At 42.6% G+C, this 24,733-nt stretch overlaps 1 protein-coding gene across 1 annotated transcript in view; it reads right to left on the minus strand.

The window, feature by feature from the left end:
* FBXO36 (F-box protein 36) overlaps window positions 1–24,733 on the minus strand; it is a 99,994-nt gene that overhangs the window by 2,831 nt on the left and 72,430 nt on the right. The window contains exon 3 of the mRNA XM_041767712.1: window positions 15,761–15,933. Within this exon, the coding sequence (XP_041623646.1) occupies window positions 15,761–15,933 (173 nt within the window). The remainder of the gene's footprint in view (window positions 1–15,760; window positions 15,934–24,733) is intronic.

Consider the following 24,733-nt stretch of genomic DNA (forward strand, 5'->3'; position numbering starts at 1 on the left):
GTGCCCGGGCCTAAGGGACCCACAGGACGTCATTCATGCATTAAACCAAGTCCCCAACTGGTTTAAGATGAAAAATGCAAGACAGCTCTACATAGTACATACGCAACACGTGGCTGCTGATTTACATACACGACATTATACTATCCGTTTCCAATTAACCACGGAACAGAGGCTATCACGGTGTGTCCATGGGCCTTCCACCCAGTGCGGCAGTCGCTGACACCTGCTAAGCTGGCCTCCCATTTTATTTTATTATTATTATTATTATTTTTTAGATTGTATGTATCTATTGGAGAGAGAGAAAATAGAGCACGAGCAGGGGGAGAGGCAGAGGGAGAAGCAGGCTCCCCACTGAGCAGGGAGCCTGATGTGAGGCTCAATCGCAGGACCCCGAGATCCTGACCGGAGCTGAAGGCAGGTGCTTAACCCACTGAGCCACCCAGGTGCCCCTATTTTTTTTTTTTTTTAAGGAGGCTCCACGCAGGTCTTGAACTCAAAACCCAGAGATCAAGACCTGGGCTGAGAGCAGCCCAGGTGGCTCAGCGGTTTAGCGCCACCTTCAGCCCAGGGCCTGATCTTGGAGACACAGGATCGGGTCCCACGTCGGGCTCCCTGCATGGAGCCTGCTTCTCCCTCTGCCTATGTCTCTGCCTCTGTGTGTGTGTGTGTCTCTCATGAATAAATGAAATATTAAAAAAAAAAAAAAGACCTGGGCTGAGATCAAGTGACTTAACCCACTGTGCCACCCAGGCTTGAACTCACAACCCAGAGATCAAGACCTGGGCTGAGATCAAGTGACTGAACCCACTGTGCCACGCAGGGGCCTCTTGCCTCCGCTGTTAGCCCTCCCTGAAGCCATTTCTCCATGGGCTTGTCCAGCTGACAGCTTAGTTCACTGCAGGCTGCTTAGTGGCAAGCGGTAACAAAAGGCACAAGTGGCCCTCAAACAAGCAACCAGCACATCTGACCTGCACCCATTCCTGCTGCCAGGGCCCCGTCTGCAAGTTTTGCTCCAAGCCCTATGCACAGGTGATGTCACCATGCACCAGAGTGGCCTCCACGATTCTGTGTATGCGATGGGCCCATTTGGCACATGGCAATGTGAGCCGTGCTCTGGGGGTAAAGTTCTCTGAGATGTTCCTCTGCGGTCTGGGGCTTTAACTGGAGGCCAGGAAGTTAAGGACTGATAAGAGGCCTCTGACCCCAGGTCTGCACCAGGCCTGTTTGCCCTCCCTCCCAGTTCAAAGTTGCCACAGGTCGGCTTCCATTTACTCAGGGCTTTCTGGTAGGACATTTCCACTTGGCACCATTATTTATAGCACCTACCCTCATCTACTGAACCCTTTCAGGGTGCAGATTTCCTGACCCCTTACACAACATGTCCCCAAATCCTTCCTGAAGGTAAATCTTCCGTTGTATTTATTTAGTATCACTAACCTCGGCATTCACCATGGCTTTTTGGCATATGCAATGGGAGCATTTAAAGGTGCTTGAGGAAAAAAAATAAAAATAAATTTAAAAATAAAGTAAATAAATAAATAAAGGTGCTTGGAGGGGCATCTGGGTGGCTCAGTCAGATAAGTGTCCTGCTTCTCTCTCTCCCTCCGCGGCTCCTCCTGCTTGTGCTCTCTCAGTCTCTCTCTCCTGCTCTCTCTCTCAAATAAATAAGTAAATAAATAAAATCTTTAAAAACAAAGAAGAGGGTGCTTGAATATTTGGGGCTTCTGGGTAGCTGAGTTGGTTAGGCACCTGATCTCGGCTCGGGTCATGATCTCAGGGTCCTGGGATCGAGCCCCATGATGGGCTCTGTGCTCAGTAGGGAGCCTGCTGGAGAGATTCTCTCTCTCTCTCACCCTCTGCCCCTCCCCCCACCCACTTGTGCTTATTCTCTCTAAAATAAATAAATAAATCTTAAAAAAAAAAAAAAAGTGGCATGGATATTTGGTGTTACACAGAAGTAAGTCCAGGATATAAAATGTGCTCTATAAAGCATTCCCCGTGGGCCTCAGTGACACACACTCCCTGGTTCCATCCTTCCTGTGCCAGTTGTGTGCTCTGGGAAGCTAATCACCAACCTGATTTCTCTTTCTTTTCTTTCTTTCTTTCTTTCTTTCTTTCTTTCTTTCTTTCTTTCTGATTTATTTATTTGAGAGAGAGAGAGCATAAGCAGGAGGGCAGAGGGAAAGGGAGAGAGAGAGCCTCAAGCAGACTCCCCACTGAGCACAGAGCCCCACTCAAGGCTCAATCTCATGACCCTGAGATCAGGATCTGAGCGAAACCAAGAGTTGGTCCACTTAACTGACTGTACCACGCAGACACCTCCTATTTCCCTTTTCATCAGTTTCATTCAGCGGTCATTATTCATGAAAATCCGGAAGTGGAAAGACCTAGGCGTGGTGGGCAAGCCATAAGGAGCTCAGAGTTCCTATAAACCAGTAGTGCAGGCTATACTGGCCTGCTCGTCCCTTCTGCTCAAGCCCCTCCCAGACATGCCCCTGCTGCAAGAACCCCCACAGGGACTTCTCATAAAGAGGCAAAGAGAGATGGCTGGGTGGTTCAGTGGTTGAGCATCTGCCCTTGGCTGGGGTCATGATTCCAGGATCCTGGGATCAAGTCCCACATCGGGCTCCCTTAATGGAGCCTGCTTCTCCCTCTGCCTAGGTTACTGACTCTCTCTGTGGGTCTCTCATGAATAAATAAATAAATAAAATCTTTAAAAATCTTAAACAAAAAAAAAAAAAAGGAGGCTAAGAAAAGTGAGAAACCTGTGGACCCCTCAAAGATCAATAACTTATGGAGCATATGTTAAGGACAAGAAATTTTGTGTTCATTGCCTTATTTATTTATGTCTATTTATTTCATGAATTATTTACTGCAGTAAAATCATCTGAAGCAATCTCCTATGGGATACAATGATGGCAAGTAGGGCACTCAGTCTGTTTACACACAATGTTGCTGAAGAACCCTGGATGCAAGGAAGGCAGATCCTGTCTAGAATAGGCCACGATCCAGGGAGGACAAATCTCTGCTTCCTCCATCACTGAAGGGTCCAGTATTACTTAATCACCTACCTCAAGTCAGTGACTGGACCCCCCTCCCGCAGTACAGCCCTTTATTGGGGGGCTCAGTATCAGTCTCTCCTTTACTCCTCTAAATCAGAGGCCAGATTTATCTTGATAGGAGGAGGCTATTGTTGCGGCCACACACAGGCCCCATCCTTGCCACAGGGCATTTTGTTTATGAACCCAGCAAACAGTAGGGTGGCTGGGGAAATAGGCCCACTGACATCCACAGAGCAGAGCATCTTACCCATCTAGTTACTGACAACTTCCTCTGCATTAAGTGCCTTTTGATTAGGAACTTGGGTCACAAAGACCTCTATCCTTTGGCTTATTCCTAGAAGTCCATCCAAATACCTCTTCCCGGGACGCCTGGGTGGCTCAGTGGTTGAGCATCTGCCTTTGGCTCAGGGCGTGATCCTGGAGACCCTGGAGACTCCCCCATCGGGCTCCCCGCATGGGGCCTGCTTCTCCCTCTGCCTGTGTGTCTCTGCCTCTCTCTCTCTCTGTCTCTCATGAATAAATAAATAAAATCTTTAAAACAAACAAATACCTCTTCCCTAGGAATCATTGCTAATCTCCAAATCTGGTTCTTTTCAAGACTAACCATCCAGCCAAAACAGTAGCTTTTGCTCAGTAGAAATCCAAGGGCTTTTTTTCAAAAGCAAAACAGTTTTCTACAAATTCTTGTCTTTACTCTAAAGCACTGGGGCACAAGCTATACCCTTCCCAGGAAGGCAGGCCACAGGTCCCAGCAAGGATCCAGACAGGCCTCAGCCCTGTAAGCTGTGGACACTTGGAGCATCACTGAATCTGCTGGATCATGAGAAGCCAGTGGCACAGCTGCTTACAGCACCATCCGGACAAGCAGTTGGGCCCCACTACCATTGGCAGCTTTAGGGCTACATGGAGAAGCAAACTCAAATTGTGTATGTACCTTGAAAACTAAAAAAGGTCCACGAAGAGCTATGGCTGCCTTCCTATCATAGGAATTAAATCTACGGCCCTGGATCCTAGGTGATTTACTGAGAGGGCAGGCCTCTCAGTTTTTGAGCAGCTCATCTCCACCTCCTTGGCATACACATATCTTACCACAGCATCTAAGGTGTCTGATACCTCTTGCTCATCAGCATGATGTCATCAATACTGACCAGCATGTAGGAAGGTGACAGGAACAATAGCTCTGTGATGTGAGACAGCTAGAGAACTACCATAATCCTGATGCGAAATGAAGAAGGTACACTGTCATCCCCATCCGGGGAAAGCCAGTCTATTGTGGTGTTCTTATTGGCAAGTCTAGGAAGACGTGAGGATGGCGTGCGAGGGGATGGGGCAAGGGGGAAGGTGAGAGCTGGCCAGACTGTAGATACATCTTGAAGGCGGAGCTCATAAGACTTGCTAATGAATTAGATGAGAAGTAAGAAGAAAGAGATGAATCGATGGGCTTGTTGGCTTGAACAGCTGGGTGCATGGTGTTGCCAAGGGCCGAGAAAATAAGACTGGGGGCGAAGCAGAATTGGTAAACAGGGATCCCTGGGTGGTACAGCGGTTTAGCGCCTGCCTTTGGCCCGGGGCACAATCCTGGAGAACGGGGATCGAGTCCCACGTCAGGCTCCCTGCATGGAGCCTGCTTCTCCCTCTGCCTGTGTCTCTGCCTCTCTCAATCTCTCTCTCTCTCTGTGACTATCATGAATAAATAAATAAAATCTTAAAAATAAATAAAAAATAAATAAAAAAAGAGAATTGGTAAACAGGTATGTGGTGGAGGGGATTATCAAGAGGCCTGGTTTTGACATGTTAAATCTGAGATGTCTATACTACACGTAGGTGGAAGCGTTGAGTGTGCAATTAGACTTAAAAGTAAGGAGTTAAAGGGGGGCAACCTGGACTGGAAACATATGTTTGAAAATTATCAGTGTGTAAATACTATTTAAAGCCCTGGGATTAGATGCTGTCGTGGAGGTGTGACTGTGGAGAGAGAATGCCCAGGGAGGAGCTCTAGGACATTTTAAGATTAAAGGAGCCATAAAATAGAAAAGTTTTCATCAAGGGAGACTGAGAATAAGGAAGAAAATCTGGACAGCCATCCAATGTCTCAATGCTGCTGAAAAGAGAGGAATTTAAAACTGGTGGTAGGGTGCCGGGTGGCTCAGTCGGTCAAGTGTCTGCCTTTGGCTCAGGTCATGATCCCAGGCTAACACACACACACACTCTCTCTCTCTCTCTCTCACTTCCCTCTCTTTCAAATAAATAAATAAAATCTTTTTTAAAAAGCATCCAGTCTTTTAGTATTAAATATGTTTAAAAGAAAATATTTAAAAAAACAGTGAACTGGTGTTTTTTCAAGATTGTGTACAATGGCGACCTTGACAAGAGCCATTTCAACAGCACAGTGGGGATGAATGCCTGGCTAGAGTGAGTCCAAGAAAGAATAGGAGAAGAGGAAGTGGATACAGCAAGTACAGACACTCTTTGGGGGGAATTCTGTTTGACTAGCAGAATGGGGAATCAGGTCAAGGCTAATTTTTTAATTTATGTGCCAATGGAAATGATCCAGTAGAGGTGGTAAAAGTATGGAAAGGGGGAGCTGCGTAAGCAAAGTAGGTGAACAGAGGGGCTGAAATGCACAGTGGATGTGTGACCACAGGTAATAACAAGGAGAAGTTCACAGAGTTGATGGGTAGAGGGATGAGGCATGTAGACCAGGAGAAGGGACAATGGGGCTGTTCTCTGGTCACTGCTGCTACTTCCTCAGTGAAATGAGGAGACACAGTATCAGCTAAGATTGAGGAAGGAGGAGACTTCAGGAGAGAGAAGAGAGTCTAAAATAGACCTCTTGGAGGATAAAGGAGAGTAAGAAACTCAGTTTCTTAGACAAAAGGTATTTTATGAGTAGGATGTAGTCATCGGTTCTGAGTCGGTTCTTAATGCCAGACATCTGCTCACAAAATATGGTCCCGAGAAACACAGAGAAGAGGAGGAGCGAAAGGATGAAGGCCTCTTGTTTCTAGTATTGAAGATGTTAAAGCAAGGAATTGTGTTCAAGACAACACACTATTATGATCCTGCCTGCGTATATGAATCTTGATGTGTGCGCTGCTCTATTCTGGGTATCCAGTTTGTCCAGAGCTAGTGGTGCTAAGCAAACTTTGCACCTGTTCTCTCATATTTCCCTGTCTCCTGTAGGTAGGTGGGGCTGTAAAATTAGTTCTGGGCAAAGGGCTAGGTGTAGAAGTGCTGTACCAAAACATAGTACGTGCACCTCCAGCTGCCTCTTCACTGCCGCGGTGTCCGAGGAGACCGCGCGTTCCAGATGGTGCAGTACAGGATGGTGGCATCTCTAAACCTGAGTCCCTGAGGGACTTTGTGGAGCAGAGTCCCCTACTGAACTGCAATGGGTAGGAACTGTAGATGAAAAAACAGCTATTATTGTGTTATTGTTAAGCCTCTGGGGCTTGGGAGCTGTGTGTGATCCCAGGTCATAGTCTAAACTTAGTCTCTACTGAGTTAGTGTGCAAAGCTTTTGAATTTTTCTAATACATATAATTGTAATATATATTAATAATTAAATATTAATTATATAATTATATAATATTGTTTAATATATAATATATAATATATTTAATATATAATTATATAATATATTAATATATATTTAATATATGATATATAGTATATTTAATATATAATTAATATATAATATATAATTATAATATATTTATTTATATATAATTATTTTATGTAATTATATATTTTATATATTATATATAATAATATAATAATATAATATTAATTATATATTATATTATTATATACTTACATATAGAATTACATAATATTTATATATAATTATATAACATATTATATAATTATAATATAATTTATTTATATATTATTATATAATTAATTATATATTATATATTAATATTAATAAGTAATATATATAAAATTGTAATTTAAGGGTGACTACAAGCTTTGAGTCCTTCAAGATATGGCTAGGTTCCCCCTTTTTTTTTTGGATAGGTCCCCTTTTTAAAAAGATTTTATTTATTTGAGAGAGAGTGAGAGAAAGAAAGTATGAGCAGAGGGGAGGAGAGAGAAGGAGAGGGAGAAGCAGACTCCTCGATGAGCAGAGAGCCCCATGTGGGACTCGATCCCACGACCCTGAGATCATGGCCTGAGCTGAAGGCAGATGCTTAACCGACTGAATGACCCAGGTGCCCGGGGCCCCTTCTTACAGTGAAACTCACCCAAAATGGAGTCACTTCATGTAATCCTATCAGTTAAATGATAAACTGGTGTGGGCTTGAGCTCTCTTCTGACATTATCCCTTCTGTTAGTTTAAAATCCATGATTGTTCCTAACTCTGGAAAACGAACCAGGGGTGGTAGAAAGGGAGGTGGGCGGGTGGTGGGGGTGACTGGGTGGCGGGCACTGAGTGGGGCACTTGATGGATGAGCACTGGGTGCTATTCTGTATGTTGGCAAATTGAACACCAGTAAAAAATAAATTTATATTAAATAAATAAATAAATAATAAAAAAATAAAATCCATGGTTGTGAACATGGTCACTGGGAATGCGGCACAGGCAAATATATAAAGGTACACGAAAAGAAGAGCTAAGCGATCACTATCCCTACAGACACCATGGCATCAAGGATAACAAAAATTTTGAACTAGCCTAGACCAAAAAAATCTGACACGTGTCTTGGGAGGGAGGAGGGCCCCACTGGCTGCCTTGCTGCTCATGGATGCTTCCATGTGGCCAGAGGCAGGGAACACTTTCAGTGCAACGGCCTGTCGTTGCGGCACCTGCCTGCTGTATTCCTGTCTTCTGAGGAGAGGAAAAAAAAAAAAGTGTTCCAGTACTTACTTCCATTTTATAAAAGACCCATCTTTTTATGCTCTTCAGGTACCGAAGCAGACAGGTGACCTAGCAAACACAGTTCACTTGAATCCTAGCCCTACTAGTCCTGGGCATGACTCTTAATTACTCTGAGCCTGTCTCCACATTCAGCCTTGGGCTGGGTCATCGGAGGAGCAGAATGAAGTGATTTCAGCCCAGCTGCTGTGCCGCAAAACCTCCCAGGCACAGTACTTGGCTCCAGTGCTCACCGTCGGTGGACTTTATCTGAGCCTGTTTCCTTCTCCATAAAATTAGGACAGGATAGTCCCTACCCGTCCACCTCCCAGGGCTTGGGGATTACACTGAACCACATGCATTCGGTGCTTCGCACACAGTAGGCACTCAGTACATGGTCTGGTTATGATTACGTGGAAACGATACTAAGGTGTTAGTGCTGATCAAGAATAACACGGGTCAAGCATGTGGAATATATATAATGAACAAGCCCGAAAGGGCAACAGAACCACTGGCTACCTCACCCATTTCTCAGAAAGAGGCCCCCTATGCAGTGAGCTGCCACTGGGCGGACAGTTCAGGGCCATGGTGGGGAGTCTGGGGAAAATTTTAAGAAAACCCATCGGTTCGCAGAATGGGGAAATGGGAAGCCAAATACGAGTACAGAGAGAGACCAAGGAACCACATATTTACGGACAGTGAATACTGTGATTAAGTCATTCATGTTCACAGAATTTAAGGCCAGGGAAAATGTTCTTTCTCTTCTGATCCATCATTTAGGTGAATTTAAGGATCGGGAGTGCCAAGACATCTATCTGCCCTCCATCCAGTCATGCAGACATCTCTTCACAACTTCTATCTGCCAAGCATGGAAAATACTAGAGAAGACAGATTCACAATTAAATAACCACAATAGGCCCTGTGCTGATGTTGGAATGATACTAACAAGGCCAAACTTGAGTTGAATTCAGACAAAACCTTGTACCAACTACAATGCTGACCATCCGGGCAGCCTGGGAGGCTCAGGGGTTGAGGGTCTGCCTTTGGCCCAGGGCGTGATCCTGGGGTCCCGGGATCGAGTCCCGCGTCGGGCTCCCTGCATGGAGCCTGCTTCTCCCTCCACCTGTGTCTCTGCCTCTCTCTCTCTCTCTCTCTCTCTCTCTCTCTGTCATGAATAAATAAAGTCTTTTAAAAAATAAAAAACAACAACAATGCTCCAGAGCAAATTCTAGGATGTTCTAACCTTCCAGATCATAGAAACCAAACTGAAGGGAACTGGATCCAGCCATGCGCTCATAGGGCATAGACATATCATCCCTGATGGTCCCCTGAGCATCCAGCCCTGGCCAGCGAGAGGTCAGGAGAGCAATTGTCCTCACCCCCTAACCTGTGGGCTTAGACATGGTACGATTACCACCACACCAAAGGGTTGATGCCCCAAAAGTTTCAGAGAACATAGTAGGTGGGGAAGCCCAACTGCTTCCCTTATCTCTGGGAGGCAGGCCTGAGTGATTACCAAGCATCCCCTCACCCTCCCCCACCACCACACACACACACACACACACACACACACACACACAGATGTTCAAAGGAGCTGGTGCTTGCTCCTGCCCTGGACACAGTCCTGCCCTGCCTGTCACCACCACCATCTCTACCGGTCTCTCATAAGCTGCACCCCGCCCTCAGTACCCGGATCGGAACCCACCCCAGCATTCCACAGCTGTCTGAAGGGGAACCATGTGTGCCCCCGATTCCTGTCCTCTGACCATGGGCCACGATTTCAGTTCACTCTGTCACCCACTCCCCACCCTGCCCACAGGCCCAGGCAGCCAGGCATTCCCAGGGGCACCACCCAGGGGCCTGGCCCGGGCTCTGCCCTCCTTGCTCCCCTTCATCCTAGCTTCCTTCTGGGGATGGGGGAAACATGTAAGCATGACCCCTATTTCAGGACACCATTACTTCCAGCTTTGAGCAGAAGGCAGCCAGGATTTCTTACTTTTATGCTTCCCTATACTTTTATGCTACTCTAAAAGTACTCTAATAAGGGAAAGGAAGGAATTCCAGATAGAAATGAATAATATAACAAAGCATAATCACTTAAGATCCTTTCTGCGTGTATATCAAAGTCAAAAGTATTACACGTTCACATAATGGTCACTGTGACACAACAACACTGGAATCTTCTGCTATTGACAGCCCCCTGGACATTCTGACATCAGCTCAATCATTTACTATCTTATCCCATCTTCAACGGTCCTTCAAGATCTAATTTCTCTACTCAGATCACAACACACTCTATATATAAGCAACTAGGGAAACTCTTAGAAAATGTCTTAATATTGAAAAATGAAAAGGATCGGCGGATCCACCTTTCGAAGATGTGAACTCTAACACGAGGGTAGATGACTACCCCATCACCGGCACCATACGTGTCAAGACATCAGTGTACCCCCTGTAAAGAAGACTATGGAAGCAAACTTGTGAGATTTGGAGGCAAAGAAAAGGATTCTCAAAAGAGAGCTGAAATTTCCACCACCGTAACTTCATTTGGGACTCATATTTTAGACTGGAAATATTTACAGTATGTTTTATATCATAAAGTGGTCTACAGAATGCCCCCATCTAGGATGCCCAAGCCCTGGGGCTCTTTGCTTGGTAGATGCCAGGGGAAGAAACACGAGGTATTGCATCCGGACTATGGGTCCAGCTGCTCCGCTCATCGTGGATTTAGCTCCCCCTGGCGGTGGTGCATGAACTTAACACACCTGGTGGTATCTGCAAGCTGAAAGGGATCCTGGGGCTGACCTGGTTAAGACTTCTCCTTTCACAAATGGGGACATTAAGGCTCTGAGAGAATACGGGTGCTGTCCAAGGCTCCTAGTAGGGAGTGGCTGGTCGAAGAGCAGAACCCAGCTCTCTGTCTCGTCTGATGTAAACACAGTAAAGATAGGAAAACACCCCACCCCACTCCACCCCACCCCTAATCTTCCAGACTTTGAGAATCTCTTGAAACCTTTACTCTGTACCATTTTAATATCAAATTCTTGGGCTGGATTCAGAATTGGGTTCCTGTATACACAGGCAAACACATCAAGGGCACAGATGCTGGGTGCACCTCAGACCTTGCCAACCCCTTACCAGGGTGTGGGCCTGGCATCTCTATTTTCACCTGCTCCCCAGGTGCTTTGCCTACTTGGCCAGACTTTGGAATCACGCTCAGAGGGAGTTTGTAGCTGATCCTGAGTCACAACCAAGATGACTATATTTATACACTAGTCACCATCGTCCTACCCTGTCTGGGCTTCAGCCTTTCATCTAGCTGCAGAGGTTCTTTGTGTCTACTCTGCTGTGGTTTGCAGAAAAAGGTGCGCATTAGGCCTGGTGCCCCCTAGGCCAAGCCAGAAGGCCCCCAGGTAGGTTCCTTCCTGGCAGCATTGCCTGACAGGAGCTTGCCGCAATCCCAGGGCTAGCCCTCAGGATGACTTTCCAGAATACCATGGCATAGGATTCACCTTTCAGAGATGTCCTCATATTAGCCAAGCTCCTGGAGGATGCCTCTTTGTTGTTCACCATGAGAAATACAACCATCCAGCAACCAGGCTCTCGGGTGCTCATCCATGGAGGCTCTGTGGTTGGATCAGCATGGAATCAGAGCAAGAGCAGATAGTGGGAGTTGAGAGGTGGGTTTGAAGCAGGGCATTCCTAGGAAAGGGAACAGCATAAGCAAATGCCAAACGCTAGATAGGCCAAAGAGATCCTACCTGGAACACAAGAGATGGCCAGAAGAAAAGCCAGCAGAGAATCCTGGACGCAAAGATGGATCAAGAAGAGGAAGGCCTGAAACAGGCCATTTAGATGTGACAATGAAGGGGTTACTGTGAACGAGGCCAGGGATATTAGGGATATTTCTGAGGCATGGACAGAGGGAGAAAAGGGAGGTGAGATAGGCTGACAGTTGACTAGTGGCTTTGGAATTCAGGATGTCACAAGACCAGTGAAATTTTTAGAAATCACACAAAACAAAAATTAAGAACCAAAATAAGGTTACTGGGTTTTTAATTTTTCCACGTAAGGATAATTTGTTACAATGATTATTTCATTAAAGAAGGGACATTTTAACTCTCTCCAAAATAGAGGGAAAGTTTTGCTGCCTAACCTCCAACAAACGATGACCATTTAGGCTGGCTCAGTCGGTGAAGCATGAGACCCTCAACTTCAGGGTTTTGAGTTCAAGCTCCACATTGGCCATGGAGCCTACTATTTAAAAAAAGTCATTTCAATGGAAAAAATTTGGCTTGATAACAAACTCTTTGTATCTCATTTAGTTACTGTCCTCATTTCATCATAGATTATAAAATCTCACTCTGATGATCCTAGTTTGTTGAGGGTGAACTGCCTTGTAAGCTGTTTTACATTGTTTTGTTATTTTCCCAAGGAGGAAAGGAAAGAGACAGGCTACAAACAGTCAAGAGTTTTTGAGTTTTGAAGGGTGAGGCTGATTTGAAAAAATTAATGTACTAAGAGGAAAAAACAATTGAAAGAAAGATTTAAAAATAGGAACTAAGGGCAATGTAGCATCCCAGACTGGATCTTGAAACAGCAAAAGGACATTAGTGGAAAAACTGATGAAATATGAATAAAGTCTGTGGCTTAGTTAATAGTATTATATCAGTATTAATTGCTTAGTTTTGATAAATGTCCCTGTTATGTGAGATGTCAGTGTTTGGGGGAAGCTGGTGAAGGGTATTCACAAACTGTATTATCTTTGCAACACTTGCAAACGTAAAATTATTTATAAACAGAAAGGTTTTTAAGGGCACCTGGGTAGCTCATTCAGTTAAGCGTGTAACTCTTGATCTCAGTTCAGGTCTTCTTTTTTTTTTTCTAATTGAAGATTTTATTTATTTATTCATGAGAGACACAGAGAGAGAGGCAGAGACAGACATAGGCAGAAGGAAAAGTAGGCTCCCTGAGGGGAGCCTGATGTGGGACTCGATCCCAAGACCCCAGGACCATGACCTGAGCCAAAGGCAGATGCTCATCACTTATCCACCCAGGCGACCCTTAGCTCAGGTCTTGATCTCAGAGTCATGAGATCAGCTGTGTTCAGCTCCACACTGGGTGTGGAGACTACTTTAAAAAAAAAAAAAAGAAAAAAAGAAAGAAAGAAAAGGAAAAGAAAGGTTTTTAAAAATAACAACACCACGGAAGAGAAAGGAGATGAGTGGCAGGCTAAAGTCCCTCAGGTCGAACCTTGGAGCCAGGGGGCAGGTGATGCAGCCTCCCAGAGGAAAGGACACCTCCGTTCCTGAGGTCAGAAGAAAGGGTTGGACATAGACACAAATAATTTCCTAATACCTTTGTCTGCAGAAATTTGAAATGGAAGCTTTTTTTCCTTCCAATAGTAAGGTAGTAAAATGGCAGGACAAAACAGGTAACTAAAAATAATTTATAGAAGTAGGTGAAAAGTAAGTAAATGGTAGGTGGATAAAATGTAGACTGCAGACAGAAATGAGTGGCTGCCATTACATGGAGGGGAAAAGGCAGCAGCCCTGGACCATTCTCCAGCTTCAAAAAATTCTGCTCTGCAAGGATACTGAGAGCTGAAATCAGCCATCTAGAAAAGCCTCACTTTAGAACAGCAGGTAAATTACGGAGGATATTTCCAAGACTGCACTGAAATAATGGCAGGATGCTAAGAGGGAGAGTCATCAAGAGTGGAAGTGAGCAAAACCTGGAGAGAAGGCAGTTGCTTAGCGTGAGGAATAAATTGCACAAGACACTGCAGTCGCCGCCATCCTGTCAAATCCTTCCACTTCATTTCAGGAACAAGCAAGCCCAGGCCCTAGCAGAAGATTTCAACAGACCCCCGCTAGTATATTTATGTATTTAAAATTCTTTTTCATTGAAAGTATGAACAATCAACTTATCAGTAGCAAATCTTAACTTTAATACATTTTTTAACAGCAAAAAAATATACAGTGATTACTCAAAATACTTGTCTCTGGCTCTCCATTTTTAGGAGGAAATACGTGCTTTTATCCTCAAAGGCAACACATGAAGTAATACAGATTGAATGATTTAAAATTAACATATATGAAGAAATATTATGGCATTATTGTGAAAAAAATAGTGGCCTTTTAGATCACAAGATTATGATTTAGGGGTAGCTGGCTGGCTCAGTCAGTAGAGCATGCAACTCTTGATCTCAGGGTGTGGAGCTTACTTAAAATTAATTAATTAATTAATTAAAATAAAATAAAATAAAATAAAATAAAATGCATGGTGGTGCTTGGGTGGCTCAGTCAGTTAAGCATCTGCCTTCATCTCAGGTCATGATCTTGGGGCCCTGGGATAGAGCCCTGCATCGGGTCCCTACTCAGCAGGAAGTCTGCTTCGCCCTCCTCTCCCTCTCCCTCTGTTCATTCTCTCTCTCGCTCGCTCAAATAAATAATTTTTTAAAAAAAAGAAAAATAATAATCCTTTTTTAAAAAATGGGTGAGTACTGTCTTTTTTTTTTTTCAAAGGTTTATTTATTTTTAGAGAGAGATCTTGAGCATGCAGGGGGAGGGGCAGATGCAGAGGGAGAGAGAGAAACTCAAGCCGACTTTGTATTGAGCACAGAGTCCAACTCAGGGCTTGATCTCACAACCCTGAGATTATGACCTGAGCCAAAACCAAGAGTCGGATGCTTAGTTGACTGTGCACCCAGGAGCCCTCTGAATACTGTCTTTAAAAAAAAATTATGATTTAAATCATCTTGGGAAATGTTGCATGCTCTTTTATAAACAGACATTCCCCCCAGGATATTACAACTAAATACCGGGTTAGGTTTCTTCCATTTCAAACTCCAACTCTGATTAATTTAAGCCAAAAAAGGACTTAATGGAAGGACAGTATGTGTGTTTAGGAATAGCTGACAGGGCAGGAACCAAGGCACCTTCCAGGTTCCAGGGAGAGGAACCAACAATGAGTACATCAAAGCCCTGACATTGGGTGAAACCAGCACCAAGTGTGCCTTCCGATCTGGTCATTCTGCTGAGAATTCAAAGTAGCGAGAGAGAGTCCTTTTGGTCAGTTTGGGGCATGGAGGAGAGCAGGGCATTATGATGAACAATTCCCCCAAACCACCCACATTGTGAATAAATAATTCTGCAAAGGGCTGATATGGCAAGAAAGGAAGACGGATAGAAAACTCACTACTTGCCATCTTCTTTCATGAGGCCATACCTCTGCCTGAACTGTTGCCTGGACTTGGAATGCTCCTTAGCCTGAACTGCCTCTAGTCTTCCAAACCACCGTGAATTCTTATTTTCCCCTTGAAACCCAGATAAAGTGGCCCGTTCTGAGAAGCCTGGCAGAGGAAATCACAATCTTTGTACCTCATACACACATCCTTTTTTTTTTTTTCATACACACATCCTTTATTGAATTGTTCACATTATATTGTGACAATCTGTATCTGTTTGGGTGCTCTCCTATTAGACTGTAAATTTCTTGAGGACAGGAATAATGTCTTTTCATCTCTGCTGCCTCTGTGCCTAAAACAGTACTCATGATAAAGTAAGTGTTCAGCAAATGCTGGCCGAAATGAATGCAAACAATAAACCACTATGTTTAGGAAAGAAAGAATGGAAGGAAGGAAGGAAGGAAGGAAGGAAGGAAGGAAGGAAGGAAGGAAGGAAGGAAGGAAGGGGAGAAGGAAGGAAGGAAGGAAAGAAGGGAGGAAGAAAGGAAGGAAAGAAAGAAAGAAAAGAAAGGAAGAAAGAAGGAAAGACAGACAAGACTTTGAGGAAGCTAAAGGAAAAATCTACGTAAACACAAAATAATTATCTGTTACCTTTGCAAATCTGCGTGATGTTTGAGAAAGCCTGGCAATATCTTCAAGATCCAGATAAGAAATGATACTCAGGAGCAAATTGTCTGAGAGCCGTTCAAGGAAGTCAAATTTACCTTCACATAAATTGAAGACATAGTCTAATATTCTTGCACCAAATATTAAGGCAATTTGAACTGTAATTCAAAGAAACCAACAAACCAACAAGGTTATCATGTGCGGTCAAGTAAAAACTATGATCTTTATCAGTAAAATGTGCTTTAGGGCATTCTTCCCAGGGGAGTGATGTTGGATTATGCCGAGTCATTCTCACCTTCACCAAGCGGCCTTTAGGACCAGTGACAAGCATCTGTGAGGCTTTGCTTTCCTAGTGCTGTCCCTGCCATGAGAGCGGAACCTTTGAGGGACGCTCACTGTTTAACAGTGATGAACTACATCCCCTTGATCTCATCAGCACCAAATTCCAGTCCAGACAACTGACTTAACGAGCCTTAGCACCATCCTCACTGCCATCCCCAAACAGGCAAGGATGCTGGTCCATGTGGGTTTTCAACTACCCTCCCTCTTCCCAAATTGGTCTGAAATATATTAATATATCTTAGTTTTAGTTGATTTTTGTTCTCTTGTTGTTATATACTATACCTCCACCAAATTTCCTTTTTTCTTCTCTGCCTTCTTTCATCTCTATCTTTACATAATGGGGAAAAAAATAGAAAGAGGAAAAGAAGAAAATAAGAGGATATTTCATGAAAACTGTGTTAAATTTTGCCTAATATTTTGTATACTTTTTCAGTTATTTCCAAATTAGGAAATAGTTCATAAAGAATCAACCCATATAATGGTCTGTCTAAATGCAAGAAAGCAATAGCTTATTGTTCAATGCAAGAAAGCAATAGCTTATTGTTCAATGCAAGAAAGCAATAGCTTATTGCTTTTTTAACCCAGTTCCCTGAAAAAAAACAAGAAATGGCTAATAAATAGGAAAACACATTTGGAAGGATATTCAAATTTTAACAGTGGTGAAATCTGGTTGGCAAATTTCATTTTGTTCCTTTTGTTTATCTGCATTTTCTCATCTTTCTACAATAAACCTGTATTACCAGTGTAATTTTTTTAAAGGAGGGAAGGAAGGAAAGGAAGGAAGGAAGGAAGGAAGGAAGGAAGGAAGGAAGGAAGGAAGAAGGAAGGAGAGAAGGAGAGAGGGAGGTAGGGAGGAAAGGAAGACCAATACCTCTTTATACAAGAGAGGAAGACAGCGTGATGATATAATAAGCATGTGGAGTCCAATGATCCCAAAGCTGGGGACTTTCTTGGTTTCTTGAAGCTCATTTTTTTCTCTTCTGACTCCGAAAGCACCACTATAACTAGCCTTTCTGGACACCTGTTCTTACAAAAGAGAGAGTTTTCTACAGGGACTAAATACCCAAGATTTGGGGACACCTTCCCTCCTCACTGTAGAACATTCTTTCTGGAGTAAGTGGGATGGTGTTGTCAGGAACACTGGGCTCCCTGTAGAAATCAGCAGAACTGTGATTCTACTGGTTGATGGGTATCTGATTTCAGAATGGATGTGAAGACCATGTTGATATAAAAGCTCTAATTGTGCAACTTAGAAGAGCCAGGTATATAAGATTTCTCTCCAAAACTGGTTAGTCCAGCATTCTAAAGGCATTAAGCATTTTTGTGGCTTCTGAATTCCAAGTGCTTCCAATTTAAAGCACTTCTAAAGTCCAAGGGCTTTCCAGAGTTGGAAAAATATGCCTGTCAAAAGTTCAACTCTAAAGGATAGATATGGTGTGGAGAGCTCCTGGCCCACCAGCAGAAAACCAGAGAAAGCAATACTTACTTATTGGGGGGGGGGGGGAGCCCTTAGTATAATAAAACATCCCTTAATATGATTGGAGATGTCTGTCCATTTTTAAAGGCCAGGAAAACATGCTCAATGCATACTTGGATATACTTTACGAAATCTCTACCAGTTAAGTCCTTAAAATTATAAAAAGCCATATACACTTAGGGATATAATGTGATGGTTTCAAACTGTATGAATATTGGAATTTTTAGAAAAATATTTTTTCTTTTTTGTATCTTTTTTAATGTAACCAATATTTATTTCTTTTGAAATAAGAAAAAATAAAGTTAAAACCCATTTCGAAAAATAAAACCACTGCCTTCATTTTGTACTATATGGCAACCAGTCTTCAAGATGGCACTGCAGATTCTCTTCTCTGGGATTTATATTTCTGCATTTCCATCCCACACTGAATTAGGGCTGATCTATGTAACCAGAGGATATCGCATGAATGATATTCCAAGTCTTGGTCATAAAAGATGGTGGGGATTTTGCCTTGCTGCTGCCTCTTGGATCACTCACTCTGGGAGAAGCCAACTGCCATATGCTAACAATGCTCAGCAGCACTCTGGAGAGGTCCATGGGGAAAGAAATTGAAACTTCTTGCCTACAACCGCCACTTACTTGTCAGCCACGTCTATGAGTCAACATGGAATTGGAGCCTCAAACCCCAGTCAAGCCTCCAGATGACCGAGGTTCCATGCAACACTATATGTGACCCAACAACCGAGCTAGGCTACTCCCAAATTCCTGACCCACAGAAACTGTTTGAATTAATAAGCATTTATTATTGTTTCAAGCCATTAAGTAATAAGGGTAACTTGTTACACAACAGTAGACAATAAGGATTTGAGTACCTCCAAGTGTTGTGGTGCTATAATGGAAATCCAAGATATGGGAGTATCTTTGAAATTGGAAAGTGTATGGAAAATTTGAATGAGTTTGAGGAGGGTGTTCAGTGCAAGGCTGAAGAGCTTTCAATAAATAGTATAATAAATAAATAGCTGTTGGGATGCCTGGGTGGCTCAGCGGTTGAGCATCTATCTTTGGCTCAGATGGTGATCCCGGGATCCTGGGAATGAATCCTGCATTAGGCTCCTGACAGGGAGCCTGCTTCTCCCTCTGCCTATGTCTCTGCCTCTCCCTCTGTGTGTCTCATGAATAAATAAATAAAATCTTTAAAATAAATAAATAGCTGTTAGTAGAAACTTGAGGGACTCTGAGGAGGCTTTACAGGTAAGGGCTAAAAGGAAAGTGAAGAAAATATTATTACAAACCAGAGGATGGGAGAGCTTTGTTGTGGCGGAAACATTATTGCCTACTGAGATATGTGAAGTAAGAAATAGACTTAAGGGGGTATGATTCAGCTACACAGATTTCCAAGCAAGGTGTTGAACATGCTATCTGATGTCTTCTTGCTGCTTAAAGTAGAATGTGAGAGCAAAGAGAGAAGCTAAAGGAGGTTTCCTAAAAAGCTGCCAGGATCTAGTGGTTTTGAATATTCTTGCCTCCTCAGATGACAAAACAATGCTAAAATTAAGAAATGACTCTGAGGGGGCACTTGAGGGGCTCAGTGGTTGAGCGTCATCCTTTGACTCCGGTTGTGATCCCGAGGTCCTGGGATCAAGTCCACACCGGGCTCATGGCAGGGAGCCTGCTTCTCCCTCTGCCTATGTCTCTGCCTTTCTCTGTGTCTATCATGAATAAATAAATAAAATCTTGAAAAAGAAAAAGGAATGGCTCCTAGGTGCAGATCAAATCAGAACAATCTCAGGAGAACATGGTATGAAGATGAAGCTGAGGGAGTGACTGAGAAATGCTTTGTTAAGAATCATTCAGTGAAATTTTAGAGTTTCAAGAAAGCCAAAGGAGTCAAGAGCACAAACTAAGTTAAGGAAGGGCTTATCTCAAAAAGTTGTGTGAGTGTGGCTTTGCTTCATGGAGTGAACCCCAATAAAAATAAGAGACGACACATGAAGTTTTCAAAGAGAATTCCATGAGAAACACCACCTGGCAGCTTGAACTGAAAGAGTCAGAGGCAGTGCAAAAGGAAAAAGACTTGAGACACTGAAACACTACAAGCAGGAAGTAGGCTGAGAAAACTAAATTTTCAAAGATGGGTTACCTTTTGTGGACCAGGAAGATGACTGACGATGGAACCAAGAGTCCAGGAGGTAATTCCAATGAAGAATTCCTGCCAGATCTTGAGCTCTCATCACGAACTGACAGCCCAGGGACACCTGGGTGGCTCAGTGGTTAAGTGTCTGCCTTCGTTCAGGTCATGATCCCCGGGGTCCTGGGATCGAGTACTGCATCAGGCTCCCCATGGGGAGTCTGCTTCTCCCTCTGCCTACGTCTTTGCCTCTCTGTGTCTCTCGTGAATAAAAAAATAAAATCTTAAAAAAAAAAAAAGACCTGATAACCCATGCCCTAATGGATTTGAGAATTTCTATGGACCAGTATATAGAGTGGTTGTCCCATGGCTTTCCCACCATTACATGTCAGGTGGAGAGGGACAGAAAACTGCTCTAATTCACAGGCTTCAGATCTAGAGGAGCTATCTCAGAGGAGCTACACTTGAGGCATTTTACCTGAAGGGCCCCATCCACCTATGGGCTTGGTCTACATGATGAGATTCTGAACAACTAAGGATATACTGCAAGAAGAAAGAAATTTGCATAGAAGGGAGGAAGAGAATTCCAGAAGCAATGATGAAGACAGAAATGGCAGTAAACACGGGCAAATCTAAACAAGTACTACTGTATAAAACATGTTCGAAATAACCAACTGGCAGAGTTGTCAAACAAGGCAAAGCCAAATCAAAACGCCACTCAACAATTACAATATAAGGTAGAGGCTTAGAATGTAGATTCTAAGGCCCTTGATATTCAAGAGGCACAGAGAAATACTGATAAATATTAGCTTTTCATAAGTCAAGTTCAACTAAACGTGTTAAAATGTTAAGGGACAGCATCAAGGAACAGAGGGAGGAAGGAAGAGAAAGAGAAAGGAAGAAAAAATGTATAAGGATAACTCCCAAAATAGTTGCTCTGTAATCAGTTGATTAGTTCACAGCTGAATGAAATAGAAAACTCATTTTAAGGTGACAACAAATAGAGATTTATTTTTCCCTCACGCAGTTAAGAGTCTGGAGATGGACAGCAAAGGCTGGGGCAGGTGGCACCTGGGTGGCTTCAGTTGGTTAAGCCTCTGCCTTTGGTCATGATAGGGGAGTCCTGGGATAGAGCCCCACGTTGGGATCCCTGCTCAGGGGGAAGCCTGCTTCTCCCTCTCCCTCTGCCACTCCCCCCAGCTTGTTCTCTCTCTAAATAAATAAATTTTAAAAATCTTTTTTAAAAATAAAAAAAAAATTTAAACAAGGCTGGTGCAGGAGCCCCATTATGTCATTAATGTCCATGGGTCCTTTTATCTTTCTGTTCCACATTCTTAGGATGTGGCTGTCACTCTCAGGGTCACTCTAAGATTGTCTTTATGCCCTAGGCATCGTAATCATGGTCCAGCAAGTAAAAGAGGTAAGGCAAGTAAGAAAAACGTGCATGGAAGCTGGGGATGCCTGATTGGCTCAGTCAGTAGAGCATGAGACTCTTGATCTCTGGATTGTGAGTTCAAGCTCCACATTGGGCATAGAGCTAACTTTTAAAAATAAATAATCAATTAATTACAAAATATATATTTTAAAAATGTGCATGAAAGCTAAGTCTGTGAAAGCTAAGTCTGCACCTTCTGTGAAGCTCCATGAAACAACTTCAGCTCACAACTTACTGAGCAAAATGGGGTCCCATGGCCATGTTTTCATGGTATGGAGGGAAATGTAGGCTTTTGTCTAATGGGGAAAAAAATGGAGTAAAGAAAACAAAACAGAAAGGAGAAAACTGAAATGAAACAAAAAAGCAAAGAGCAGGATTAAACGAAAGCACAAAACAGGATGATGAAAATTAATAGGTGTATTAGTAATCACAATTCATGTAAATGAACTAATCATTCTAGTTTTTTTTAAGACTTTATGTATTTATTCATGAGAGAGAGAGACAGAGACATAGGCAGAGGGAGAAGCAGGCTCCTTGTGGGGAGCCTGGTGCAGGACTCAATCCCAGGACCCTGGAATCTGGACCTGAGCCAAAGGCAGATGCACAACCGCTGAGCCACCCAGGCATCCCTAATCATTCCAGTTAAAAGACTGGAATAACACATGCAAGCACACACACATAATTCTGGCTATACTATTTATAAGAGACATACTTAAAAATAAATGATAAGGAAAAGTAAAACTAATAGAATGGGAAAATATGGACAAATTCAAACCAAAAGAAAGCTGATAGAGTTCTATTACCAGACAAAACATAGGTTAGTAAATCTCTCCACTGGAGGTAAGGAGGAACCACGAAGGAATAATTCCCCAGGATGATTTAATACTTCTGAACTAGTATACCCCTGGGGTACTGGGAGGGGCAGTCGGTTATGCATCAGGCTCTTGGTTTTGGCTCAGGTCACAATCTTAGGGTCTTAGATCAAGCCCTTTGTGGGGGTCCAAGAGCAGCTAAAGTTTCTCCCTGTCCTTCTGCCCCTCCCTGCAAACTCTCTCTCTCAAATAAATAAATAAATCTTAAAAAAAAAAACTCGTATACTCCTAACAAAACACACAGAACAAACACTGATAGAATTATGAAGAAAAAATTATAACCCTCCACTGTAGTGGGAAATTTTATAACCCTTCTATCAATACTTGATGCATCACACAGAAGTGAAATTATAAAATATTTGAGTAACAGTATTAAAAAGAGTTATTCAATTGGACATTGCTATAGAAAGACAAAGATCAAATATTAGTGAGCTATTGACCCAAATTAAAGGGGGATGCCTGGGTGGCTCAGCAGTTTGGCGCCTGCCTTCGGCCCAGGGCGTGGTCCTAGAGGCCCGGGATGGAGTCCCGCATTGGGCTCCCTGCATGGAGCCTGCTTCTCCCTCTGCGTCTCTCTCTCATTGTGTCTCTCATGAATAAATAAATAAAATATTTTTTTAAAAAATTGGTTACCTCCCTAAATTAGAAGAAAATATAAAGATAAGAGCAAATATTAATAAGATATAAAAGAAACAATGGAGGTGATCAGGAAACCAAAAGATTGATTTTTTTAAAAATTAATAAAATAGATAAACTGCCAAGAATAAACAAGAAAAAAAAAGCACAAAAGCATAACTCAGTCCTATCAGGAATAAAAAAAAATGAATATACTACAATAATTGAGAAAAATTATTATACTAACTTAAAATCAGACCTATTAGACAACCCTTCAGAAGCACATAAGTTATCAGTACTGACTCAAGAAGAAAAGGAAAATCTGAGAGACTGTAACAGTAAATAAATTGAACCCACTGATTGGATTAAAAAGGAAAACCTCAAGAAAAGCTTCAGATCTACACTGCTTTACAGGTGAACCTTAAACTCTCAGAGAACAGACAATCCATATCTCACATAATTTGTTCCAAATAATAGAAACAGAAGGAAATCCCCAACTCAAATTACGAGGTTGCTCAAACTCGCAATGATGGGAGGCAAAAGAAAGTTGCATATGAAAAATCACTTAGGAACATACGTGGCACAAAGTCTAAATAAAATGTTAGGAAGAAGTTGAATCTATCAACAAACCAAAAGTATAGATAAATTGTGACCAGTAGAGTTAATCCCAGGATAATCCAAGGATGGAGTAACTTTGGAAGACTATTTAATATAGTTCACCATATTAACAAGGAAAAAAATGATCATCTCAAAAATATAGGAAAATTATTTCATATAATTCTAATACCTACTTATGAATAAAAAGTCTTAGAAAATAAATTTAAAAGGGAACTTTCTAAACCTGATATAGGCTTGTTACCAGAAGCCTAAAAGTAGTAGCAATAATAACAATAACAAGGTCCCTGACTGTCTCAATCAGTAGAGTGTATGACCCGGGGTCTCAGGATTGTGAGTTCAGGCCCCATGTTGGGTGCAGAGCTTATTTAAATAATAATGATAATAGTAACAGTAACATGAATTTGTACAGTATCCAATATTTGCCAGGTATAGCTCTAATATATATGTACATACATACACATGCACATATAGTACATATGTCTCATACATATAATCATTTCGTCCTCACAATGACTCTATGAGATGAGTACTATTATGATTTCCCTCTTAAAGAAAGAAAGATGAGAAATAGAGAGGGGAAGTGGCTTGTCCACGGTCACACAGTGAGAAAGGTCACATAGTGAGAACAAGGATTGAACCAAGCAGTGTGCTCCATTGTGCATCTCCTAACCATGATGTTGTATGGCCTTTCATGTCAGGCATGATTAGAATGCCCACTCTCAGCACCGTTTCTATTCAGCATTGTTCTAGAGGTCAAATATAAGTAAATAAAAGGTATAAAAATGCATTGGAGTTAGAAAGCAAGGACAAACTATCAATATTGCAGATGATCTAAAAAACACACAAAAGTCAAGAAATCCCACTGAAAAATGATCAGCATCACTTCTCTACATACCAGCAACAATTAATTCAAAGCGATGATTTTAACATGCTTTTGTCTTTTGGCCCAGTAATCTCACAAACATACATTGGCTAAATATGAAATGACCCATGCACAAGGTTATTCATTTTGGCATTATTTATATTATCACAAAATTGGAAAGAACCCAAATTTTCATCACTGGGATTGTGGTGCATTCACACAAATACTACGTAGCTGTGAGAAAAAAAGGAGGGGGAAGAGAGGATGGGGAGGGGGAAAGAGTAGGGGAAGTAGAGGAAGAAAAAGAGGAAGATCTCTAAAGGCAAAGTGATCTCCAGGCTGTCTGGTGGAAAAGTAAGGTGTTAAACAGTAGGGATAGAATGCTATATATATATGAATTTGTTCATATCAGCAGAGAATCACTGAAAGGGGGGATCCCTGGGTGGCGCAGCGGTTTAGCACCTGCCTTTGGCCAAGGGCACGATCCTGGAGACCCGGGATCGAATCCCACATCGGGCTCCCGGTGCATGGAGCCTGCTTCTCCCTCTGCCTATGTCTCTGCCTCTCTCTCTCTCTCTCTCTCTCTCACTGTGACTATCATATATAAAT

The sequence above is a fragment of the Vulpes lagopus genome, chromosome 8 (genome assembly GCF_018345385.1).
Source record: "Vulpes lagopus strain Blue_001 chromosome 8, ASM1834538v1, whole genome shotgun sequence".
In the NCBI taxonomy this organism is placed as follows: Eukaryota; Metazoa; Chordata; class Mammalia; order Carnivora; family Canidae; genus Vulpes; species Vulpes lagopus.